General features: G+C 45.8%; 2 protein-coding genes across 2 annotated transcripts; both read right to left on the bottom strand.

Moving 5' to 3' along the window:
- Positions 1–7755: 7755 nt before the first annotated feature.
- On the bottom strand, positions 7756–10723 carry LOC123075866 (probable Histone-lysine N-methyltransferase ATXR5). Its single transcript, XM_044498364.1, has 6 exons — positions 10352–10723; positions 10121–10219; positions 8978–9201; positions 8796–8896; positions 8503–8715; positions 7756–8420 (listed from the first exon to the last, which is right to left on the bottom strand). Exons 1-6 carry the CDS (start codon positions 10704–10706, stop codon positions 8261–8263), a joined length of 1152 nt encoding a protein of 383 aa, XP_044354299.1. The 5' UTR covers positions 10707–10723; the 3' UTR covers positions 7756–8260.
- A 4102-nt stretch (positions 10724–14825) lies between these two features.
- Positions 14826–20228, bottom strand: LOC123080911 (uridylate kinase). The gene is made up of 7 exons (XM_044503854.1): positions 19996–20228; positions 19085–19232; positions 18940–18993; positions 18592–18683; positions 17699–17925; positions 15341–15517; positions 14826–15264 (listed from the first exon to the last, which is right to left on the bottom strand). Exons 1-7 carry the CDS (start codon positions 20211–20213, stop codon positions 15107–15109), a joined length of 1074 nt encoding a protein of 357 aa, XP_044359789.1. The 5' UTR covers positions 20214–20228; the 3' UTR covers positions 14826–15106.

The raw sequence follows: 20228 nt of genomic DNA, 5'->3' as shown, positions 1-20228 counted from the left end.
AGGAAGCGTGGGCGGGCGGCGAGTAGTTGTATGGAGGGTACTGCACGCCGGCGAAGGCGGGCGAGGGCGTGCGCTGGGCCCGGTGTCCATGGGGGAAGGTGACGTTTGGGTTGAACCCACCGTGCGCGTCCCCGTTGGCGTAGCCCGGCGAGGGCGATCCCCATGGCTGCGGCGACGGAGAGCCGACGCCTTGCTGGCCCCAGGGCGCGTACTGGGCGTCGCTGCCGGGTGGATTCATCATCCCCGCGCGAGTCGCCTCGGCCTCGGCTTGGTCCGCCAATGAGGCAGCCGCAGCCGCGCGCGCCGCGTTGTTGTGGGCATTCTTGGCGATGGCCCTGTTCCGCCGGTCGGCGGTGACAGCCTCCCGTCGCTGAACTTCCGCCCTCCACTCGGCGTTTGACATGCCCGGTGGCTTGGACGGCGGCGCCCTCGGCTTCCTCTGCTTCGGCTGGGCGACGGAGGCGGTCGCGGTTGCCGCCGCGCGGGGGACGACGTACTTCTTCGGTGGCATGCTGGCTAGCTGGGAGGCGAGCGGAAGGGAGATTGGCGGGAGGAAAGGAGAAAATGGGAGGGAAGTGAGGAAAAAGCGGGAAGAAACGGCGGGAATAGGCGCTGGACTCGCCGACAAGGCGGACCCACGCACCCTTTTCGCTTGTGCCGGCGCACCAGGCGCCCCCCAGGGCGCCGGGTTCTGCCTGGGTCCGCCGGCACCAGTTTTGGCCCGAGCCGGCGAAAAACGGGCTTCTGGGGGGCGACTGGGCCGTTTTTTCGGCGCCGCTGTAACACCCCGAGAATCATGCTACAGTAACTCTCTGTGATTAAGCTAATCATGTTACTACACAGGGCTTGATCACATTTGAATCACGTTTCTCTCAAGCTCCTAATTCAAACTTCAATTGAATTTAAAGTGGAAAATAAAAGTTTTCAAAAATTTAAACAAAAATGTTCGGTGGGTGCCAAATAATACACTGGTAATTATTGTGGAGAAAACTCCTTTTTAGAAAATACCTAAGTATTTTAAAATGGATTAAAAGGTGAAAGAAAATAAATAAAAGAAAATGCAAAACAAAATAGAAAACAAAAAAAGCCCCCACTGGACCTGGCCCAACTGGGCCAACCCCAGGCCCAGCCGGCCAGCACCATTCCCCCCCCCCCCGGCCGAAAGGCCCAGCTCCACCCCCGGCCCACCTCTCTCCCCTATCCACTCCCCAGGCCCCCCCCCCACCGACAGCCACCTCTCACTCCCCCCCCCCCAAAATATCTTCTCCTCCTCCCTCCCCCGATCCAGAACGGGATCGAGAGGAGGCCACCGTCGCCGACCGCCCCCGCCGGCCTCGCCCTCGCCTTGCCGGACCGCTGCCTCGCCGGCCTGCCTCCTCCTCCTCGCCGGGACTGCGCCTCGTCACCGCATCGCCGTCGTCCCCGTCTCCCCCTCGACCCCCACTGCCGTGACCCTGCAGCCCCACGGTGAGGCCACCGGCCTCCGTCGCCCGCCCCCTCTCCTCTCGGTCACCGCCGCCCCGCTCGCGCTCCGGCGCGCCCCGACGCGCCTGGCCACGCCCGCACGGCCTTCGCCCGCGCGCCCGCGCCGACCTCGCGCCCCGCGCCCCCCCTTTCCCCCGTGCGCCCCGCGCCCGAGCTCCGGGCGGGCTCGCGTCCGCCGCGCTCCTCTCCGTGCCGCCCTGCCCGCGGGCTGTGCCGCCGCCGTCCCGTTCCAGCCGCTCCGGCCCCGACGCCCTTCCCTCCTTCGGCGACCCCGCCCGCACGCCCGCAGCCTCCCCTCCGCCGATCTCCGCCCCGTCGCCGCGGAGGCCTCGCCCCTCTGCCCCACCTCCGGTGGCTCGTCGGAGCCCCGCCTCCCCTGACCCTGGCCGCCGGCGCCGGCGTGCGCCGTGCGCGCCCAGCGCCCCGCCCGTTGCGCCCGTAGCCGCAGTGCCACCTGGGCCACTGCCAGGTGGGCCTCGCCCCACCTGAGCCACTGGCCACTGGGCCCGACCCCCCTGGCCCAATGACAAACGGGCCCCAGCGCCCCAGAACGTTTACAAAAAAAAAAGAAAAAAAAAGAAATAATAATTAATAAATAATTAATAAAATAATTAAAAATAAAATAATAAATAAAATAAATAATAATAATAATAATAAATTAATAAAAATTAATAAATAAATAAATAAAGAAAATAAAAATAAAAATAATTTTAATTAATTAATTAATTAACTAAGTTAATTAATCCTGTTTAATTTAATTAAATAATAATTAATTAGCTAAATCCTAATTAACCTAAACAGTGAATGACAGGTGGGTCCCACTGGACCCACATGTCAGTTGACTTAGTCAACCCCTGTTGACTGCTGATGTCAGCATGACATCATGCTGATGTCATAAATCCAAATTTCGAATTAAATTAAATTCCAGAATTTCAAATAAAACTTTGAAAATTCATATCTTTTAAACCGTAACTCGGATGAAAATATTTTCTATATGAAAGTTGCTCAGAACGACGAGACGAATCCGAATACGCAGTCCGTTCGTCCACCACACCTCCCTAACCTATCGAACTAGCAACTTCCCCCCTCCGGTCCGTCTGTCCGAAAACGCGAAACATCGGGAATACCTCCCGGATGTCCCCCCCCTTCGCCGGTACCACCTACTGTCGCGTTAGGACACACCTAGCACCGTTCATTGTCATGTCACGCATCGTCATGCTTATGTTTGCATTGTATTTACTGTTTCTTCCCCCTCTTCTCTCCGGTAGACTACGAGACCGACACTGCTGCTGCCCAGTTCGACTACGGAGTCGACGACCCCTCCTACTTGCCAGAGCAACCAGGCAAGCCCCCCCCCCCCTTGATCACCAGATATCACCTATTCTTCTCTATACCGCTTGCATTAGAGTAGTGTAGCATGTTACTGTTTTCCGATATCCTATCCTGATGCATAGCCTATCCTTGCTACCACTGTTGTTACCTTTACTTGCAATCCTACATGCTTAGTATAGGATGCTAGATTTCCATCAGTGGCCCTACATTCTTGTCCGTCTGCTGTGCTATACTATCGGGCCGTGATCACCTGGGCGGTGATCACGGGTATATACTTATATACTACATACATGACACATGTGATGACTAAAGTCGGGTCAGCTCGTAGGAGTACCCGCAAGTGGATCTTTGTGGCGGAGCGACAGGGCAGGTTGAGACCACCCAGGTGAGAGGTGGGCCTGGCCCTGGTCGGCGTTCGTGGATACTTAACACGCTTAACGAGATCTTGGTATTTGATCTGAGTCTGGCCATTTGGTCTATACGCACTAACCATCTACGCGGGAGTAGTTATGGGTATCCCGGCGTCGTGGTATCAGCCGAAGCCTTCTTGACGTCAGCGACTGAGTGGCGCGCGCCGGATTGGACTGGAACGCCACTAGGCTAGGTCTGCTTCCGGCCGCGTACGCAACGTGCAGGTGTGCATAGGGCGATGGGCCCAGACCCCTGCGCGCATAGGGTTAGACCGGCGTGCTGACCGCTCTGTTGTGCTTAGGTGGGGCTGCGACGCGTTGATCTTACGAGGCCGGGCATGACCCAGGAAAGTGTGTCCGGCCAAATGGGATCGAGCGTGTTGGGTTATGTGGTGCACCCCTGCAGGGAAGTTTATCTATTCGAATAGCCGTGTCCCTCGGTAAAAGGACGACCCGGAGTTGTACCTTGACCTTATGACAACTAGAACTGGATACTGAATAAAATACACCCTTCCAAGTGCCAGATACAACCCGGTGATCGCTCTCTAACAGGGCGACGAGGAGGGGATCGCCGGGTAGGATTATGCTATGCGATGCTACTTGGAGGACTTCAATCTACTCTCTTCTACCTGCTGCAAGATGGAGATGGCCAGAAGCGTAGTCTTCGACAGGACTAGCTATTCCCCTTTTATTCTGGCATTCTGCAGTTCAGTCCACTGATATGCCCCTTTACACATATACCCATGCATATGTAGTGTAGCTCCTTGCTTGCGAGTACTTTGGATGAGTACTCACGGTTGCTTCTCTCCCTTTTTCCCCTTTCCTATCTTTCTGGTTGTCGCAACCAGATGTTGGAGTCCAGGAGCCAGACGCCACCGTCGACGACGACACCTACGACCCTGGAGGTGCCTACTACTACGTGCAGGCCGCTGACGACGACCAGGAGTAGTTAGGAGGATCCCAGGCAGGAGGCCTGCGCCTCGTTCGATCTGTATCCCAGTTTGTGCTAGCCTTCTTAAGGCAAACTTGTTTAACTTATGTCTGTACTCAGATATTGTTGCTTCCGCTGACTCGTCTGTGATCGAGCACTTGTATTCGAGCCCTCGAGGCCCCTGGCTTGTATTATGATGCTTGTATGACTTATTTATGTTTTAGAGTTGTGTTGTGATATCTTCCCGTGAGTCCCTGATCTTGGTCGTACACATTTGCGTGCATGATTAGTGTACGGTCAAATCGGGGGCGTCACAGCCGCCGCGGCAAAAACGCCTGGGGAGGGCCTGTTGGGGGCGCGGCTGGAGATGCTCTTAAGGAGCAGCGTAACTAGGAAATACTTGAAAAGTTGCAAACAGTTTTACAATTTCTAAACATTGTTTGAAATTTTTAGGTGTGCCTTATGCCTGCTAGTACTGACAAATGAGGCGCCCAAAGTCTAAGGAGCAGCGTAACTAGGAAATACTTGAATAGTTGCAAACAATTTTGAAATTTCTAACCATTTTTAAATTGTGAACAGATTTTTTTTTAAAAATTCTAAACATTTTTGTAAATTTGTAATTGTTTGGAACAAGAAAAAGAACAAAGAAAATGAAATATAAAAAAGAGAAGAATCTGAAAAAACAATGAAGAAAAAACAACTGAAAAAGAGAAGAAAAGTAAAAAAGAGAAGAAATAAAATGAAGAAGAAAAACAAACAAATCATGAAGGCAAAACCGATTCAGGAACCTTCTAGAAGGTTCCCAAAACCGGTCAGAACCTTCTAATCTTCCCAAAACCGGGATGCTCGCACAAAAAAAAAGACAATGTGGGCCGTCCCATGTTGCGACAATATGGACAGGGGTACGTGAAAACTTGCTATCCATGTGTCCGAACCATGAGTTGGTCGCGAGATTTTATGGGTTTCACCTCTAGCCCACCCCAACTTGTTTGGGACTAAAAGATTTTTTGTTGTTGTTTGTTGTTTGGGCCGTCCCATGTTGCAACGAAGGATGTGTGTACCCTCGACATTCTGTCGCAAAATGCGACAAATAGAAAATCACTATTACGTAGGTACTCCCTCCGTTTTTATTTACTATATGTATTAGAGTTGACTAAAGTCAAACTTTGTCAAAGTTTGACCAAATTTATAGAAAATAATATAAACATTTATCATAACAATTCAATGTGATGTGAAAGTACATTCAATAATAAATCTAATAGTATTGATTTGTCATTGCATATGTTAATATTTTTATTTATAAACTTTGTCAAAGTTTATAAAGCTTGCCTTTGAGCAAAGCTAATACATGAACTAAATAAAAACGAATAAAAACGAAGGGAGTGCGTGGCTTAACCATCGTTGGCTCCTACGTGGGATTGTGCATCTGTTTGCTTGGCACGCATGTGTATGTGGGACGGGTTTCAACTGAAAAAAAAAGTATGTGGGACTTATTTTGAGGTAAAAAAGAGTATGTGGTGCGGGCGCCCCTATGTCTTGCTTGACGCGAGACAATAGGATGTCTCAATTCAGGCAGCCATCCGATTGGGCCAGCCCAGTGCGGACAGGCCTTCAGCACTTTTATTTCTTCTGTTTTGTTTCACATCTTTGCATTGGGTTTTCTGCTTTATTTTTTTACTTTTGCTTGTATTTCAAAATTTTCTGATTATATCTATTATAAATATCACTTCATATACAGAAGTTGAAAAATGTTAATCATGCATAAAAAATGTTAAACATGTACAAAAAATGTTTATATTATATAAAAAATTTGTAAATGTGTATGAACAAATAGATATCAAAACATATATGAAAATATGTTAATGTTGTATTTGAAAATGTGTAAACTCTATATAAAAAGTATTCCTGATGTATATAAAAAATATACCAATGTTTAGGGGAAAAGTAAACACCAAAAAATAAATTTAAAAAATATTAACCATGTATTTGAAAAGTGTTAAACGTGTATATAAGAAATGTTTCTGGTGTATAGAAAAAATATACAATGTGTAAGGAAAAAAGTAGACAGCAAAAAGTATAAGTTTTCAAAAATGTTAAACATATATTTGAAAAATGTTTAACTGTATATGAAAAATGTTGAACACGAATAAAAAAATGTGTGGGGTGTATAAGAAATATGTATGTTCTGTATGAAGAAAAATAGATATCAAAGCATATATTTGAAAAAAAAATCATATACATATATAGTGTTAAACCTGTATTAAAAAAATGTTTTATATGTATAAATGTGCAATGTGTATGAAAAACATATACATCAAAGTATTTGATTTAGTTGAAAAAACAATATTAATCATTTATTTGAAAAATGTTTAACATGTATTATAAAATGTTCTTGACGTGTACGAAAGATGTACATTGTGTAACAAAAATTTAGATATGTGTTGAAACAACTAAAAAAATTAAAGAAACATAAGAAACAAATGAAAGAAAACTGAACAGAAAAAGGAAACAAGAAAACCGGGAGGTGGGAATGGTGCAAAAAAGAGAAAAAAACAAGAAACAAACAAACAAAAACCATAGAAAAACAAAGAAAAGGCGCAAAAATGAAAAAATTGTGAAAACCGAAAAAGATATGAAGAAAACCAGTGAAAAGCAAAGGGAAACTAAAGTTATAGCAAAAAAAAAAAGAAACCCAAAGACAACCAATGAGAAAACCGACGAAAACTGAGAAAGAAATAAAGAACACTGAAGAAAACAGAGAAAAAAAAGAAAGAACCTAATAAAATCCGAGAAAGAAAGGTAAATACCATTAAAGCCCCAAAAACCCATTGAAAACCAAAATAAAAAACAAATAAATCCGTGAGGAAAACAACAAAAAAAATAAAGAAATGAAAAAATGGACCGAAACATTCTAAAAGGTTCCCAAAACCGGATTCATTGACACCTAATTGGGCTGGCCCACTCGAGGCCCGCTCTGTGAGATTAATACTTCCAGGGCGGTGTGTTGCCATAGTTTGGCGGGGTTGGATCTGGCACAATCCAAACAACCCCTAAAAGATTTCAATGTTGGTAGTTTGACTCTCAAGGGGCATATAAGGAGTATAACATGGGGGAAGACTTGGAGTGTACGACAAATTGTACTTAGTCTAAATCTACTTTATCTTTTTTCTTATCCATAGTCCTTCAACACATCTCCTGCGTAGTTTGAAAAAAAATCTTTGTAACTTCTAGTTGTCGAACTAAATTGATAGCATGACACATTTTATTTCTATGGTGTCAAATCAATTATACATTTGGTAACTTTTTAGTTGACAAGTTATGGGTTCATAGCATAGTATGATCTAAACACATACACAGTAGCACTGGATACATTCTCTGCAAAAACTTTTCTTGGCGAAATCAGCAGCACTGGATTTCATTTTAAGAATTCATATAGTTCTGAAGTTAGTTGGGGATCAACTTCAAAAGGTTACAAAGGCAAGGAAGTTCAAGATCACCGCTGGTAGCTTGCCACGGCTTCTGAAAGTTGGGAAGTGTCAAAAGAACAAATAAATAAAATACCCAGCAGCGATAGGGCAATAATAACAAAGTAAAAGAAAACCACAGCACCAATAGGGAAAGCATATTTCACCATCCGAAATAACTGAACATAGAGAACAATTCCCCAACAAATGGGGTGAAACATTTATCTTCCAGTTTCAAATGTACCACTAATTGGGACACAACAGCTACTTAACCATTCGACAGAGAGAGACAGGGGCAGATAGATATTTACTCCTATAGAAAGGGGCATGAATCCCCAAAAAAGACTCAAGTCGAGCAGGAACTCCTCAACAATAATGAATATGAATAAGACGACGGCATCTTGGGAGGTCAGGAGAAAAAGAAAACGAAGATCCCACTTGTCTCTCTCCACAGCTGAATGAAGACTGTTCTCACTACTAGATACTAACAACATCAGCATGTATATTGTTCGCCATCGGGGACCTCTTCTGGCAATTGAACTGTATATAAGTTACTGGATTTCAGCGGCAATGCTGAAAGTGCCGCCATTAATCGCCCAGACTCCTTGATGCTGGGCAGGTCAGAACTATTGGGGGAGTTAGACGAAATGATGCGTTGGGTACGCATACTCATGCCCGTTGTAGTCGTAGTACAGCTTCTCACCACGAGCTATATCACGGCAGGCGACCAGCAAGACATGGCACTCGCCGTCGATGTCGTACCTCACACACTTGATGTTCTGCTTTTTCTTTCCATCACTGCAGGAATTGGACAATATTAGAGTGGCGTAAGTAATGCTTAACACATGTACATTCATAAGGATAGGCAGCGACTACTTACGGAGTGTGGTTGTTGATGCCGTTAATAAAGCGGGCGATGTTTCCACGTTTGTCAGGGCAGATGACAAGCTTCTGGGAAGGATCCGCTGGTGATAGAAGGGTCATTATACTATCACAGCCATCATTTTCCCTGTTCTTTAAATAATCAACATCGCCAGCGTATTCAGTTAAGAATGTGAGATCCTTAATATATGCATCAGCCTGCACAGTGAAGCTGAAAACAAATATGCGTTAGTTTAATTGTTCCATACTGAAAAATGAAGAAACGTCAGAAGAATAATTCCGAAAACATACCCCTCATGGGAATCAAAAACCACCAGAAGAGGAGGGCATTCTCCTCTTTTCAACATGCTTCTGCAAAGTTCAATAGTTTCTTTGTCCTCTTTCGAAAGAACCTTCAAAGTCAACAAGTGTATCGTTAGGCACCAACAGATCAAGAAATACATTATACTGTTTTAAGTAAAAAAAATGCTAACCTGCATACCACCTTCCTCCAGTTTTGCTTGATTGGCAGATATAGGGGCCATACTCGGCACATAAGTCAGCTCATTACTGAATTCCATTTTCGAAGAGGTCAATGCAGTGGCTGCAGAAGCCATCTGTTCAAGCCTTCGAACTCTATCTGCAGTGGGCACAAATGGCAGTAGCCTCCTCTTCTTCTTGTGCATAACAAGAGATCGTCTCTTTCGCCTCTTAGCATCTGTATACAAGTATGAAGTAATGAATAAATGCAGTGAGCTATATGCAGGATACTATTGGATTGGAGATATATGCAGTTGAATGCTCAAGTAGCTGATGTGTCCCAACAAACAGGATACTACTGTACTGACCGGTCAGTCAGGCAAAACAGAACAATTCACGAATCAACATACAACAACCCCCTACAAGATAACTTTTTCTCCCATTAGAAGTGCAACGTACACGTAATCAGTCCTACTTTAAATAAACTACAAAAGGTGGCGGCTTTTTATGGCTCAATAAGTGCAAGACAGATCACGAACAGGAAATACATGTGACGTATCCCTGCGAACTATCCTGATATACATGTGTACAAATCAATGGAAGTCCAAACTTGACCAACCTACTTCAATAACACAATCCTGCTAAAAGAGTGCTATTAAGATCAAATTAAATTTTTTTAACGATGCTTTCCCACGTATTTCCAGCAGTGATGGTTTTCCCGCGCAATTCTGGCGGCGGTAGCTTTCCCGCGCATTTCCTGCGGTGATAGCTCACTGCATTTTTCAATGTTCATTACCTAGAAATTCTAGTCCACTGTGACACCCACATATGCAGTATACTAGTGTGTCGACCGGTCAGCCTAGCAAAACAAGACAATCAACGAATCAACACACAACACCCACAACAGATACAACTTTTTCTCCTACCAGATGTGCATCATACTCGTAATCAGTCAAGTATTTTTTTTCTCGAATATTAATCAGTCAAGTATTACAGATGAACTATTTACACCTTATGAATTATTTGCACCATCAGCAGGTGGCAATGCAGTATGTGTAACGATTCAGCGACGATTCCTCATCGCAGACTCCCTAGCTTAAGCCATGCGATAAACAGAATCCATGCGATTCAAAATTTCAGAGACAAGAAAAAATTACCCTGAGAAAGCCCGCACTTTGCCGGCCGGACAGCGCCGCCCTCCGCGGCCTTCTCGATCCGGAAGAAATCCACGATCTTGCTCTGCTTCAACGGGAAACCTGACAGAAATTCAACCAACAAGAGGACGAGATGAGATGAAATTCACGGCAGGGGAGCGAGAGCGAGCGCGGACACGAGAAGGGGGGGAGCGGGAATGGCGAGATCGAGCGGCGGCGGGCGGAGGGACGCACGAATGATGGAGGTCGGGGCGCAGTCGGGGCAGAGCCAGGAGCCGAGCGGGACGGCGGGGAGGATGGGGCGGAGGCAGAAGGTGTGGCGGGCGCGGTCGCAGATGTCGCAGAGCAGCAGCTCCTCGTCGCGGTCCCCGGCGCCGCAGGCCCCGCAGAGGGCCATCACGTGGCGGGCGCGGGCGAGGGGCGGCGGCGCGTCGACGGGGCGCGCCCGGCGCATCACGTCGGAGATCGAGCAGAAGCGGCGCGGCTCCGGCGGCGAGCGGGGCGGGGGCGCCGCCGCCGTCCGCTTCCGCCGCAGCTCCGGCGAGCTCGCCGCCGCCGCCGCCGCCGTCGACGGCGCGAGGGGTGCCATGGGGGGACGGGAGGGGAGGTGGCGGAGGGCGGGGTGGGGTTGGGGGGGGGGGGGGGGGTGGGGCTGTGACTCGGCGAGGCCGGTGGGCTCCTCTCCTCTCTGTCTGGCCTTCGCCGTTGGGGGGGAGGTGTGTAAATAGGAGAAACCCGGAGGTGACCGTTGGAAATGTCGCCCCTCCCCAAGGTCCAACCCTCCTTGCTGCCTGCCAAAATTTGTTTACCCATCAGTTTCTTTCCTCTTTAATAACAACCAAAATTTCAAAATCTTTTGAAATCCTTTCACACACACACATACATTGTGCTATCAAGCCAGGTGATTTTGTTTTGATCCTCTTGACCAATGCTGGAGCGCGAGACAAATGCGGGATGCCCGATTACACGCGGGAAGGGCACCCCGCGGCATGCGGTTACAGCTCGGGAACGGGTATGCGCGGTGCCGTGGCGCGAAGGGTTAACACATTTTTTTGAATCACGTGATTGAAAGTCGGTGTGAAAAATAATTAATGTTATAGCGCGGGAACGGGCGCGTGCGGTGCCGTGGCGCGAAGGGTTAAAATGTTTTTTTAATTACGTGAGATCGACCGTTGGCATGAAAAAATCTATTCGAGATGACAAGTTCACCTACCGGAGGGTGATGCGAGTATGCCAGCGCCCACCTGGAGAGATAGAGACGACATTATTGCGGTAGACTAATATTTTTGGAAATTAATAAAGGCCGGCCAAAAAGAATATATTCTCTCGCCGGAAATGTAGACGAAATTAATTTCGACCATTTATTATTTTCAAATTTCTAAAATGGAAATATCTTCCTGTAAATTGGATGTTATTAATTTCGAGCAATTATGTTTTCGAATTTTTAAAAGGGAAATATCTTGCTGTAAATTGGTTGTTATTAATTTCGAGCATTTATTCTATTCAAATTTTGAAAAGGAGACCTCCTTCTGAATTGCCACGTGGCCTTTTTCCCTAAGCTTGAAATCGCTTCCTGGTGTTATCAATGGAGGTTTTTTTGGATGGCAATATCTGGGGAACGTTCTCTGGGAGCATTTTCCTAGCGAACGCTCAAATTGTCATGCAATTTCAAGTAAAGTTGTCATGGCAATTTTACAGAGCTTTTCATGATCGGAAGATAAAGTTGCCATGTATGTATCGCCAAAAAATGCCAATGATTTAAATTTTTTTGCCATCCATTTGATCTGGATCCAATGGTTGTGGGGGCGTTCACTAAGATCTCCCTCCTAGGGAACGTTCGCCAGTTTTTATTTCCCTTTTTTTTGTACTTATGAGTTGTTGATTTTCTTCTGAGAGTTTTCAAGTTGTTCTTGGGGGATCGCATAATGCAGAATGTTCTATTAATAAATGGGAAAATATGTGGGGTTGACGGAGTTATGAGGGTTGTAAGACACTGTTCACTAGGAAATGGATGGATATGGGTATTTCGTATGATATCGTACGGTATCTATTCGAGTCATGTGAAAACTTGCGAGCATCGACAAATATAGGGTTCATTGTTCACCTACCGCGTTGGTGTGAATAGACCATCGCCCCACATGGAGAGATATGGACAATATTAGTGTAAGATGTTAAACTACAATGGTATTACGATATATTCATACTTAGAGTAAATAAGAAATGCCAGAAGTGATATTTATTCCACTATAAAAAGATTAGACTTTACATTTTTCAGGCATTTTTTAAATATTGGAAAAGAGATCCTCTCCATATTACCATGTGAGTTTAACTATTTTTCAAAATTTTAAAATCACACCATCTCTGAGATTACCAAAATATGGCATATAGATCAGCAATGTTTCTTTTCAGGGGAGGAGAGTTATATTTTGGTCCTATTGGATTACTATCAAGGATGGAATAATGTAGTATATTCAATTATGAACGATGATATGAGGTTAATGTAGTTACATGGATTGTACGGACACGGTTACACTCGCACGTGAAAATGGATGTGTGTGTTCCATATGATGCCTTATCGCGAAGAGTTAATGCATCTTTTGAGTCATATGAAATCATTATGCGAGCGCTGATAAATCCTAGAGATGATATGCTCACCTACCGTGGTGTAGTGAATAGACCACCACGTACATGGAGAGACAATGCTATTGTGATATGTCATTTGTTTCATAATTCAAATGAATCCATTAATGCTTTTTGATTTTGAGAGTGTGTTGGCCTGCTCTCATGCTGACTCGCCATGTCCACATAGTTGGTGTTATAGTTGACGGAAATCTGACTTGTGTGATCAATTTGTGTTATTTTTAAATTTTTCTTTCACCCACCATGCAAGTTTGCGTACCGTGGATGCGATTAACTCTATATACAATGTCCCCGCAAAAAAAACCTCTATACACAATGGAAAACAATGAAATACACGAGGTCAATGAAGTTGTGTAGGTCATACAAACACTACCGTGCACATGCAATGGATATGGGTGTTACGTGCGATGCCTTGTGGTGAAGAGTTGATGCATCTTTTCTATCGTAGATGTCATCATGCGAGTGCTGATAAAATCCTAGGGTTGATATGTTCACCTACTGCAGCGTAGCAAATAGATCACCATCTTTTGAAAAACAAAACCTCTTCCACATTATCATGTGGCTTTATTTTTGTTTCTACCATTTTGAAATCACAGTCTTGCTTACCAATTCTTTTAGTACCAAATTATGGCATATAGTTTAGCACTTGTCTCTTCAAAGGACATGAGTATTATTTGGGTCCTCTTAGACTATTGTTGGAGCGTAGAATAATGCAGTATGGTCTGTTCTGGACAATGAAAAATATGAGGTTAATGAAGTTATGCGGATTGTACGGATAAGCCGCGCACGTGAAATGGTTATCATTTGGCACAATGCCTTGTTGCGACGAGTTAATGTGCCTTTATGAGTCACATGAAATTATCTTGTGAGCACCGACAAATCCTATGTTTGGTAGCTTCACCTACCATGGTGTATTGAATATATCACCACCCTGTGGAGAGATAGGAATGATTGCGGTGATATGACCTTTGTTTCATATTTTAGATCTATTTTTGCTATAGAAGTAGATGTTACTACCTTAAAAATATTGAAAAGAGAACATATCCACATTACCACGTGGCTTTTTTTTCAGAATTTTGAAACCACATTGTCTCTTCCACCAGTTTCAAAGTTATGGCATATAGATTACAAATTTTGTCCTTCAAGGGAGGGGAGTTTTATCTTTGGTCCTATTGGACTATCGAGGGTGGAATGAACGATGAAGATGCATTAGGTTAATGAAGTTATGTGGGTCATACGAAAACAATGCATTGACTCGTGAAATCGATATGGGTGTTTCGTATGATGCCTTGTCATGAAGAGTTAATGCATCTTTTTGTGTCACGTGAAATCATCTCATGAGCGCTGACTAGGGTTGATATCTCCACCCACCGTGGTGTAGTGAATGGATTATCACCCATGTGGAGAGATAGGAACGATATTATTGCATATGTCCTTTGTTTCATATTTTAAAAGAATTATTTCACAATAAAAAGTACATGTTATTACTTTAAGGCATTTACTGTTTTTGATTTTCTGCATCTTTAGTACTCAGCTTTTTCTTTTTTCTTTTCCAAAGTTTGAAATCGCATCTTCTCCCTCAGTGAATTCGTCGGTGGTAAGTTATATCATTTGTGTTAGTGTTTTTTTTTCTCCAAGGGGATTTTTTTTTACTCCTTTTAGATTACAGTTGCGGTAGAATACTGTAGGAAGTTATATCATGAACAATGGAACCACCTCACTGGCACAAGAAAATGCTTGAATTGTCAAATGTCATGTACGTTTTCTACTGAAAATAACATTTACTTTTGGGCAACTTGTTACTTCCAAAAATATGTGGGTCATTTGGAAAACAGCCATGTGCTCCATGCTACTTTGCAGATTTTCTGTCAAGTCCAAATTTTGTACTCCCTCCATGGTATTGTACTAGTACAACATTGGACATTCTCTTTTCTTAGGCCCACATGCCAGTCACACATGGACGGCACATTTGAGGGCAGATATGTAATATCAAATGGCATTGCTCTCGATCTTGTAAATATTATCTACGTTTTTCAAAATAAAATACACTGTTTGGACCTCCCACAAATTTTCCAGTAAAGAAAGTAGAGAGGAAACCAGACTAGAAACCCTCACCTTCTGTTGCTCACCAAAACCATCAGGAGCAATAGAAGTATTATTTAGGTTCAGCCACCATACATGCCACAGGAGACTACTCCTACATTCTATCATACACAGCATAGCAGCAGTTTTCTGCGAATTTTTATGTCCAGAGTGATTTCTCTTCTTCGAGTATTACAATTAAACCGGTACTACTTGGATAGCTAATCTATTCTATAATCCAGCTAGGGAGACAGACTGCTCTTGGATTCACCACTCACTAACCAAGATCTTGTCTTCTTGATCCAGTGAACCCTCCGTGCTTTCGCGATATTCCAGATTCCTTGTGCAGCCTATGAAGGTACCGACCTTCTCGCCGACGATGGCTTTCGCGATGTTTCCAGTGTTTTGGAGGTTGAACACGACGACTGCAAAATTAAGCACCAAGATTAAAATCGACGATCGGAAACAGTAAGAAGCCTCAAAAACCGATATCCCCCGTACCAGGAATGTTGTTCTCTTGGCATAGTGTGACAGCAGTCATGTCCATTACTGAGAGGTCTCTTGAGATAACCTCGTTATAGCTCACAGTCTCGAGAATGCGGGCATTTGGGTTATGCTTGGGGTTCGCATCATACACACCATCAACATTTGTTGCCTTGAGCACTACCTCTGCATTGACTATACACATAATACAAGAAGAATGGTCAAGGCAAAATAAACAAAGAAAAAAAGTTACTATTCAAACAGTACTGTTCATTTCAAAAGTAGCCTATACCTCATAATAATATGTTTCTATAGGCACAACACAGATTGTGATTTATCACTGTTTATGTAAAGAAATTAGTAAACACACTATAACTAGAGGCCAACAATGTTGCCCATGGGCTAGCACAATATTGTAGATCTGTACTGTGTGGTTGTTTTTTTGCTAAACGTTGTGCCGGCCTGCGTGCTGGGCCAAGTTGACCATGATTGTAACCATACTGCTATTCACTAATTAATACAAAAAAAGGTAAATGCACTGTAACTGTTTTTTTTTGAAGCTGCTACGGCGGGCAAAAGCCGGCCTGAACCATTTTCATTTTCATAAACCAGAACAAGATACAACGCAACGACTACAAGATGTAGCACATGACTATGCCTAGCAGTACAAGCCTTGAACCTGGCCCCCAACAGAACTGGAACAAACCGAGAAGAGAAGGGACGAGTCTTGTTGGATCAATCGAACGGATACCCGACGTCGAGACGATGGAGAGGAAAAAGTCCCTGGCCTGCCCAGCGATCACTCTTGAACTTGAAGACCTAGGAGAGTCACAACGCCGTCGAAGGGCATCCCATCACCGAGGTGACATCGCGAGAACGAAAGTCGCTGATGCCACCGAAGGGCAATGTTCCACCGAGACGAGCACTGCACCTCCTCTTGGTGTCACATCGACCACCTTCACCAAATGAGCCAACCTGGGCACCATGCAAAGCAACAAGAGCCTGCAACATCTTCGAAGGACGTCGAACCCCGAGACCTCACCGCCGCCATGAACATCCCTGAGAGGAGGCCAACCAGAGCTAGAGAGGGAACCAGAACTTAGCATGTCCCGAATCAACAAAGCACTTCCACCACCACCACCACCAACAACAGAACACATGCCCCCGCCGTCCACCCACGAACCCAACCTCCCCCTATAGCCAGCCCAACAGTGACAGCCCTCCGCAAGAACTCCACAAATGACGTCTCCAAGGAGAAAGTGATGGAAAACCAACACCGTCATCCGATCTGGCAACGCCCGATCTAAGGTTTTCACCCGGAGTCTGGATCAAAGAGCTGTGGGGTTGCAACAGGCTCCTCGACGGCACCCCCAAGGAGGGAAGCGACGTCCACAGATGCCGTTGCCGCCGGCATTGACAAGGTCTATGCAAGATTTTCATCCGGATCTATGCAACCCACCCCATCAGCTCCCAATGCAGCCGGCGCCACCAAGGGAAAGCCGGAGCAGACCGGTTCGCACAGCCGCGCAAAATCTGGGCGGACAGCACCAACCCATGCCGCACTCGCTGCAAGGGAACGCAGGCAACTCGCTGAAGGGAAGAGCACCACCCACCGCCGCCTACCTCCACCACCAGAGCCGGACGTGAGCAGCACATCCCTGCCGCCGCCGCCACAGGCCCGCCGGGCCCAGCCCGCTTGGACCCCAGGACGATGCCCTGCCGCCGTCCGCTCGCCACTCCATGGCCTCACGCCCTCCACCGCCGGGGAACCGCGCTGACTGCGGCCGCCGCCAACCTACGCCAGATCCACCGCTCGGCCCACGCCAGAGTCGCGCAGCCACCCCCACATCTTCCACCGCCCGGCGACAAGCGCTGGAAGGGACAGCCCCGCCACCGCCGTCCGCTGGAGAGGGCTTTGCCCGCCTTGCATCCTCCGGTGGCGGCGAGGGAGCGACGAGGAGGAGTCTCGGGTGGCGGCAAAGCTAGAACCAGAAACCAGCTTAAATAGATGCATTGTTTCTCTAACCTAATTGTTGGACTGTCATTTTTCATTTTCAACTTAATACGCACAGGGATCTTCATTAATACTTAATATACTTAATACATCATCAAATAAACTCAGTGGAGTGCTTATGTGGGTAGTCATGTAGTCCCATTACCCACAATTGCAAGGAGCATGACAAATTAATAAGATGAAAAAAATATACTGAATGTTTCACGGTATTACGTATATGTAGCTAAACCTATGGCATGAGAAGACACTGGACTATCAAGAACCATTCATAAGCACCAGTTTTTGTAAGTGAAAGAAATTTCTCCAACTTTTAATGATTAAAGCGGTTCATACTGCATAGCAAAGATTAAGGACGAACTCACTTTCTGCACAACGGAGAGCAGCAGCTGTATCAGTTGTAAAGAATGGGTTCCCTGTCCCAGCAGCAAATATAACAACTCTTCCTTTCTCTAAATGCCTGATTGCTCTTCGGCGTATGTATGGTTCTGCAACTTCTGAAATACGGAATGCAGTTTGGACACGGGTCGGTATCCCAATGCTCTCCATTGTTGCTTGAAGAAATATTGCATTCATCACAGTGGCCATCATACTGAATTGGGGGAAAGAAGGAAAAAGGTTGCACGGTCAGATTCAGCCCCAAATTATTTATTATAACAACAAATCATGTGGTTACTTAACAAGAAATGTCTTTGTAACAAAAAATAATAATGGACATAAACTAGGTTATAAATTACAGGTGGCCTTGAGTTTGCACAAAAATGTAGACAATATATAGTCATGGATTAAATGGTTTGTAAGATGCAATTATAGTTACACTCAGTTAAGTTAATTAGCCAACGGAAATTCCTATTCTGGCAGATTAGGATGTGCTTACGGGATGGGTACGGTGAGCCATGATACTACAAATATTATACTAGCCAAAAAGTTGGCATTGATTATGGTTTGTAAGATGCAATTATAGTTACATCCAGTTGATTATTGAAATGAAATTCTTGTTATAACAGATATAAATGTGCTTACGTAATGGGCACAATGAACCATAATAGCACAAACATTAAACTGGCCAAATAGTTGGCACGAATTAAATAACACGCACGCTCTGCTCCTACCAAAATGTGTTGATATTGCATGGCTCGAGCTCATAGCACATCTCATGGCATTTGAACTTCTTTTCTAGGCTATTTGGCAGCTGACCAGAGGTTGATATAATTATTTAATACTGCAGTTTACAACAGGCATGGAGTATGATTCATACCCGATGTAATCCGCAGAGGAGCGGTCAAGACCACTACATCCAGCCCAAGAGGCCCCACGGAAGATATTGCCGCCACCAACAACAATAGCAACCTGCAATTACACCTTTTTAAATGTACAGCACATTACTGTACTGGAGAAGACAAGAGAAACATATACACATGGCATGAGAACCCAGGCTTCGAATGCATTGCGATTCAAGTGTTGAATTAATACCATCAGAGCTAAACACCCAAAATTCACTTCATTTGGTTTCAGTCTATCTATTTGGAATGAATTAGTTCCATTGTTCATAAACGTAATCCAATAAATAACCAGCAAAAAAATGAAGGCAGCACAGATGGCACACCTCTACGCCTAGTTTGGTGACGGAAGCAACCTCTCTTGCAATTGCCATTGTAACCTGCAGCAGACCACATAATTACATTAACTACATGATGTACACACACATGAGCCGTTTAAATTCAAAGATACACCACCAAAAGCCGCCTCACCTTTGGGTCAATGTTTTCCGTATGATCTCCGGCAAGCGCTTCGCCGCTTACCTTTAGCAAAACCCTTTGCCATTTATACGGCCTTTTAGACCTGGAGCTTTCATCAAGCATAAGGCCGCTGAACGGTGGCATCAGCGATGCTTGGCTTCTGCGAAATGAAAGAGGGCAGGGTGCATCATGGAAAGTGTTAAGGGCATCTCCAATGGGAGACGCCTGTGCAGGCGCTAATGAAGGAAAAAATAAATGTTAGAAAATTGCAAGAACACCTAAGCGCCTGAGCTTCCAACGGCTGACGCTAATAATCTGGACTAAAGTGAACAACCTGGGCGCTTATTGCGGCAAGAAAAATACGTAAGCACCCGATGCATGCTTTGGCAGCGATGCCACATCCGACACCAGGATTTAGCAGCGCAACTGCTAAATGGGCTGGAAATAAATCCTAGCGCCTGCACAAGCGTCCGGCGTTGTAGATGCCCTAAACATGAAAGTGCTTCAACTGTCGATACGATGAAATCGGCAGGCAAGCCGCTAATTGCATCAGGACCTAGAGAGAAGTCGCAATTGATATGCCATATTGACAACAAATACAGCAAAATTGATATGTGTGTACGAGGCCACTACCGACCCAGATAAGCTGCCTCTGGATGGCCGCGAGCATGATTCCACACCGTCGATTCAGGGGCCTGACTGCTACTGATATACCTAGTGAAATATGTAGCCCTGTCAGTGACGCCGTCTGCTACAGCTAACTTATCCGGCCTCGACTCTCCAGGGAAACAGGCACGACGCGGATGCATTCCGTCGAACACCCCGCCGGCGCACTCGCCACGGCGACATCAGGCCAAAGCGGGCGGCCTTGCCGCGAAAACAAAGGAAAAACAAACCGTGCGAGGGACGGCGGGGCCGCGTACCCGTTACCGGAGTAGGAGCCGTTGCCGTTGCCGTTGCTGGAGTCGGCGGCGGTGGCGGCGGCGGCGAAGGAGGCGCGCGAGGGCGCGGCGGCGAGGGAGAGGAGGGGGCGGCGCCGGAGCAGCGCCGGCGAGGAGGAGGGCAGGGAGGCGGCGGGCTGGGGCGAGGGGAGGCGCAGGCGGAGGAGGGAGGAGGGGGGCACGCCGGCGGCGGCCGCCATGGTGGTGGCCGGGGG

Source organism: Triticum aestivum, chromosome 3D (assembly GCF_018294505.1).
Source record: "Triticum aestivum cultivar Chinese Spring chromosome 3D, IWGSC CS RefSeq v2.1, whole genome shotgun sequence".
Classification (NCBI taxonomy): domain Eukaryota; kingdom Viridiplantae; phylum Streptophyta; class Magnoliopsida; order Poales; family Poaceae; genus Triticum; species Triticum aestivum.
This window is presented reverse-complemented; position numbering and strand designations above follow the sequence as displayed.

Bases quoted from the DNA above. Each gene is read 5' to 3' on its own strand.
- LOC123075866 (XM_044498364.1), bottom strand. From the start codon at position 10,706: ATGGCACCCCTCGCGCCGTCGACGGCGGCGGCGGCGGCGGCGAGCTCG. The intron at 10,220-10,351 runs GTGCGTCCCTCC...AATTTCTGTCAG, and splicing joins CGCCCCGACCTCCATCATTC to GTTTCCCGTTGAAGCAGAGC. The intron at 8,897-8,977 runs GTTAGCATTTTT...TTGACTTTGAAG, and splicing joins TGGAGGAAGGTGGTATGCAG to GTTCTTTCGAAAGAGGACAA.
- LOC123080911 (XM_044503854.1), bottom strand. From the start codon at position 20,213: ATGGCGGCCGCCGCCGGCGTGCCCCCCTCCTCCCTCCTCCGCCTGCGC. The intron at 18,684-18,939 runs GTGTGCCATCTG...GTGTAATTGCAG, and splicing joins TCACCAAACTAGGCGTAGAG to GTTGCTATTGTTGTTGGTGG. The intron at 15,518-17,698 runs GTGAGTTCGTCC...TTATGTGTATAG, and splicing joins TGCTCTCCGTTGTGCAGAAA to TCAATGCAGAGGTAGTGCTC.